Raw genomic sequence first — 6,000 nt, 5'->3', positions numbered from 1 at the left:
CGTGGTTCGGGAGAGGAGGGGCGGCCAGCTCAGGTAGAGCTGGTACCTTCTGTCCCACATCCTTCATCCCTCATCCCCGGCTATTCTACGGGGTCTCAGAATCACGGCTTTCCATTGGTCTGATGGGAGACCCCGGGCGCTCCTATTGGTCCTCATGGAAGGCGAAGCGCCAGGCGGAGCAGATGCGCTCCTCGGCCTCATCCCTCACACCCGTACATTCTTCGCGCGCTGTCTCAGAATCGCGGTTTCTTATTGGTCGGATAGGAGACACTGGGGTGCTTCTGATTAGTCATCTGGAAGTGGAGTCAGAAATACGATCCAAAGCCAGGTTCGGCCGCGTTCCCTCCCGGCCCGCCCCAGCCTCGCGTTTCATTGGTGGACAGAAAACAGACCACCGCCTCCAGAGAACGTCCATTGGCTTGGCCGCGAGTCCTCCAAAGTCGGGGATGGTCGGTTTTATACGGAAGCCGGCACGGCGGGAGAGGGCGAGTCCTGCCACCTGAAGTCTACCTCGCTGCCGGGAGCAGGCGCCTCTCGTCTCGATGGCGGCCGAAGGCGGCAGCGGCAGCATGGAGGGTGAAGAGCCCAAGGCCGAGGCCACCTACTACCGGCTCGAGGAGGTGGCGACGCGCAACTCGGAGAAGGAGATGTGGATAGTGATCCATGGGCGAGTCTACGACATCACCTCCTTCCTTGGCGAGGTGGGGCCCGGGCCGGGCTGGGGGGAGGGGGCGGAGGAGGTCCCCCGTTCTGGCGGCCCGGCCCGATGGGAAAGCACGAGGCTTGGGGGGCCGTTCAGGCCACGTGCGGGGCTCGGGCCCGAGCGGCTGCCCCTCTCTCCGGGAATGCCCAGTGCCGGGGGCTGCCCCCAAGGCGCGTCACCCCGGCTTTGGTGGGGGAGGCGCTCGGGGGCTTCGGGGACCGGGCTGGACGTGGTGCAGGGGGAGCCGAGTTCGAGTTCTGCCGCAGGCCCTAGGTCTGTTTTGTGAAATCAGCAGCCTTAGAACACTGGAGTGCAAATTCTGCTTCTTACACATACGCGCATCAGGACCCTGCGGGGCTCAGCCTCATCATAGGCCTGGAGTTCAATAATAATAGTAATAATAATGACTAGCATTTATACAGCACCTAGTCAGTGCTAGGCGCCACACTGTGCTAAGTGCTTTCCAAATATGATCTCCTTTGATCCTCATCTCTCCACGCGAGGTACGTGCCATTATCATTCCCTTTATTACAGGTGAGGAAACTGAGGCAGACATAGGGTAAATGACTTGCCCGAGGTCATACAGTTAGGACGGATGAACTCAAGTTCTTTCCTGACTCCATCCCAGAGCTTTATCCACGTCATTTCAAAAAGTGTTTCAGACGTAGTTAGCTACGTCATGACCCTGAGTAAATCTCTGAACCGTCCCTCTCAGCCTCAGTTTCCTCATTTGTAAAATCAGGATCATAATAGCACTTGAGTTCGGATCCTGCTTCAGACACTACTAGCTATGGGCAAATCACTGGGTTTCCTTGTCTGCAAATTGGGGATTAATAGTAGAACTTGAGTTTAAATTCAGTTTCAGACACTTATTATCAGTGGTACCCTCGTGGCAAGTCTGAAGCCCTCATCTGTAAAATGGGGATAATTGCACTCAAGCTGAGCTACCTACTAATGGCATGCGTTCCTCTTATTTCCTCCAACTGATTTACCGTCGGTGTGCCTGTGGGCAAATAACTTTACTGTGTCCTGCTTTCTTTACCTATAGATTAGAAACAGTCATACATGAAGCTTACTTACCTTACAGGGTTATTGCGAGGAGTAAATGAAGAAGTGCTATATGGATGTCAGTTGTTAATAATGTCAACAATTCAATGTAAGAAAACGTTTATTCAGCCCTTGTAATGTGTAAGGCAATATGCTGAAAGTTGGAGATAAAAAATTTTTTTTTAAAAAGGAAAATCTTTGCTCTTCTGAGAGTTTTATTTTTTAGGGCCACATTCTAGGCAGTGTGCTAAGTGCTTTGCAATTATTTGGTCCTCAAAACAACCTTGGTAAGCAGGTGCTATTTTTATCCCCATTTTACGGGTGAGGAAAAAGAGAGATCAGATAGTACTCTGGAAAAAAAATTGGAGAAGGGATCATTTTCAGTTGAAAAGATAATAGAAGGTGTCACTGAGGGTCACAGTGTTTTTGGAGGCTAATTTTAAATACCTTGTTCTATAATGAAAGGCTCCCTAGTGTCCTCCTCGTCTCTTTCTGTAGCAAGAATAGTTGAAATATATTTCTGTTAATTTGGTTAAGTTGTGGGAATGTATTTTCTAACTCCTGATTCTAGAAAAATTTCAATACTTAAGTTCTACAGTAGGGGCAGGTAGGTGGCGCAGTGGATAGAGCACCGGCCCTGAAGTCAGGAGGACCTGAGTTCAAATGCGGCCTCAGACAAAACACTTGACACGTACTAGCTGTGTGACTTTGGGCAAGTCACTTAACCCCATTGCCTCACCAAAAAAAAAAAAGAAAAGAAAAGAAAAAAAGTTTTACAGTGAAGAACATTCTGCATATTTTTACATAAGTTTTACAGTAAATTAGCTTTTAGACACTAACTTCTAATTATTAGTATCATTTATATACTTGTGTAATGTCCTCTTCCCAAAAATGTTTTTACCTTATTTCATTTCTGCAATAACTTAGAGAGCAGATTTATTTCCATTTTAATAGATGAGGAAACTGAGGTTAAGGTCATATAGCTGATTAATGGTAAAACTTGGATTAGATAAATCTTCTAATTTACCTTTTAGTGACTTTATATTTGTTGTAGTAGCTTTCATAGATGATTTTAACATACACTTTGGGAGACACCTTGTATGAGTTAAAAATAATACAAGGTTTCCCCAGAGATGCAAAGGAGCCCTGCACAATCCCAGGACCATTTCTTTTGCTGTCTTTCTTGGTGCTAGTGACCTCATTTACAGTATGGCCTGTAGGTTGAAGAATGATTTATAATGGCTGTGGAATCACCTTTTCCGTTAGTGGTTTGGCTTTTCTTAGAGTCCCAGAGGTGGGGAGCCTGTGGCCTTGAGGCCACATGTGGCCTTCTAAGTCCTTGGGTGAGGCCTTGTGACTGAATCCAAGTTTTATAGAACAAATCCTTTTATTAAGGGGATTTGTTCTTGAAGTTTAGATTCAGTCAGAGGTCCCTTTTGAGGACCTAGAAGGCCACATGTGGCCTTGAGGCAGAAGGTTCTCCACCCCTGACTAGTCTAAGCTTTTTGTTTTTACAGTTAAAGAAATTGACACCCAAAGAGATGAAGTAACTTGTACAAAGTCAGTAGCAGCTGGCATGAAAGTTCAGGTCTCCAGATTAGCAGTTCCACCTGCTTTTTACTATACTGATTTCCGTGAAGTGCTTTCTAATAGTTCTTCCCTGTGATTCTGCCTAGTTTTGCTTAAGACTTGGATTCAAATTCTGTCTCTCTTAGCACCTGGGTGCTTTTAGGTAAAGAGCTTAACTTTGCTTGGCCTCAGTTTCTCAATCTGCAAAATGAAGGTCGTAGGCTAGATGACCTCTAAGAATTACCAACTTTATTTTGATAATCTTAAAAAGGATAATTGATAGCTTCTATCTGATTTACACAACATGCCACCATTTTACCCAAAGTTTGATTAAAGAGATTGGATGCCAGTTGTTAAGGTGTAAAGAAGAGAGCAAGAGGAGAGAAAGTGGGGGCACCTATTACAGATGAGGGCTTTAGTGAGAAAAGGCAGAAGAGAGTTATAAGGTGATGCTTAGCAGGGATAGAAGGATCAAGGGAAGGATTTTTTAGGCCAGGGGAGACATAGGCATATTTGTAGGCAGTAGGGAAGGAGCTAGTAGACAGAGAAAGATGGAAAATAATTGATTGACAGAAGGGCCCTCTGTTGGAGGAGACGGGAAGGAAGGGGATCCCTTGAGTAGGTAGAGGGTTAGATTCAGTAAGGAGGAAGGCCACCTCATCATGTGACACAGGTGTGAAGAAGGAGAGAGGGGCAGAGGGGAGATGAAACATGTGCAAAAATATTTCAAATTTTATGTTATGAGACAGTATATGGTCATGGCCATGAGAGTATGTAATGATACCTATAGGTAAATAAAATCTATTAAAATGTACCTTGCACAAAATATACATTTACAAAAATTTATTGACTTGAAAAATGAGACTTTATCTTGGTTATTGATTCTATTATATAATTTAATTCTCAAAGAATTTTGTCATAAAATGGAATGTAACCTTAAAAGGTCAACTAGTTTCCCTTCAGTCATCCCCTCCTTTTCCCTAAATTCCCAGCTGTCCTTATCCATTGCTTCCTCTGTTGCTTTCAAATATACTCAGATCTACTTCATCCTTTACCTTCACTTGAACCCATGTTACTATTGAGGGATTGTTCTAGATCTTTCCTAAAGTCCTAGAAATAAGCTATGTACATTTGTTGCCTTCTCATTCCTCAGATCTGAGAGGAAGGACCTGTAGAAGATGGAATTTTAGTTGGGACTTACAGGAAGCAAGGGAGGTCAGCAGTGGGAGTGAAGGAAAGAGAGTTCCAGGCATGGGGAGAGCCAGAGAGAATGCCCAGAGTTGAGAAATGGAGTGTCTTGTTTGTGGAAGGCCCAGGAGGCTAGGGTCACTGGATCTCAGAGTATGTGTTGGGGAGCAAAGATCTACGACTGGAAAGGTAGGAGGGGCCCAAGTTATGAGGGACTTTGAATGCAAACAGCATTTTGTATTTGCTTCTGGAGGTGATAGGGAGCCACTGGAGTTTATTGAGTAGGAGGGTGACGTGGTCAGATCTGTGCTTTAGTGACCGAATGGAGGATGGACTAGAGTGGGGAGAGACGTGAACCAGCCCGACCCACCACTAGTAGGCTGTTGCAGTAGGCTAGATGTGAGGTGACGAGGGCCTGTACGAGAGTGGGGGCTGTGGCAGAGGAGAGAAAGGGGCAGATGATTAAAAAGTGAAATTAATAAGAGGTGAGGTTGATAGACCTTGGCAGCACCTTGAATATGGGCGCTGAGAGATAGGGAAGAATCCAGGATGACTCCTAGCTTTGGGAAGGACTGAGAGGATGGTGTTGCCCTTGACAGGAATAATAGGGAAGGAATGGAGGAAGGTTTGGGGGAAAGATAGTAAGTTCCATTTTGGACATGTTGAGTTCAAGATGTCTACTGGACATCCAGTTGGAGATGTTTAAAAAGCAGTTGGAGATGTAAGTTTGGAGGTCAGCAGAGGGACGGGGGAAGGTTAGGTAAATTTGTGAATCAACGGCACAGAGATGGTAATTAAATCCATGGAAAGCTGATGAGATCACCAGGTGTAGTGGTATAGAGGGAGAAGAGAAGTGGGCCAGGACACTTGTGGTTAAAGGGTGTGATTTGGAGGAGGAGCCAGCAAAGGAGGCTGAGAAGGAGTGGTCAGTTTGAAAGGTAGGAGGAGAACCAGGAGAGAGGAGTGTCCTGCAAACCTAGAGGGAAGAGAGTATCAAGGAGGAGGGGATGATCAACAGTGTCAGAGGCTGCAGAGAGGTAAAGGAGAATGAGGATGGAGAAAAGGCCATTGGATTTGGTAACTAGGATCATCAGTCACTTTGGAGGGAGTAGTTTGAGGCAGTAGGGAAGGAGCCAGTAGGCTGGAAAATAAGTGAGAGAGTGCGAGTGACAGAAGGGCCATCTGTTGGAGGAGACAGGAAGGAAGGACAGACCTTCTCCTTTTCTCTCTACACTTTTCTTGGTAAGCTCATTAACTCCAAGGAATTCAACTATGACCTTTATGCAGGTAATCCCCAAATCAAAATATTCAGCCTTCATCTCTCTTCTGAGTTCCAGACCCACATCTCCAACTGCCTGTTTGACATCTCCACTGGGGTTTTCCATAGGCATTTCTAACTCAAACTGCCCAAACCTCAGGGTTCCTCCCATCAGTCAGTAAGCATTTGTTAAGCACCTACTACTGCCTGGCACTGTGCTAAGCACTAGGAATTC

At 45.8% G+C, this 6,000-nt stretch overlaps 1 protein-coding gene across 1 annotated transcript in view; it reads left to right on the top strand.

Annotated features, from left to right (window-relative positions):
* Positions 1-468: 468 nt before the first annotated feature.
* The window catches only part of LOC114032393 (cytochrome b5 type B), a 48,613-nt gene continuing 43,081 nt past the window's right edge, over positions 469-6,000 (top strand). The window contains exon 1 of the mRNA XM_027847668.1: positions 469-701. Within this exon, the coding sequence (XP_027703469.1) occupies positions 543-701 (159 nt within the window). The 5' untranslated portion in view covers positions 469-542. The remainder of the gene's footprint in view (positions 702-6,000) is intronic.

This window comes from Vombatus ursinus, unplaced genomic scaffold, assembly GCF_900497805.2.
Source record: "Vombatus ursinus unplaced genomic scaffold, bare-nosed wombat genome assembly UNPS02005286.1, whole genome shotgun sequence".
NCBI classification, from domain to species: Eukaryota; Metazoa; Chordata; class Mammalia; order Diprotodontia; family Vombatidae; genus Vombatus; species Vombatus ursinus.
Note: the sequence above shows the minus strand (reverse complement) of the source record. Positions and strands in the feature narration are given on the sequence as shown.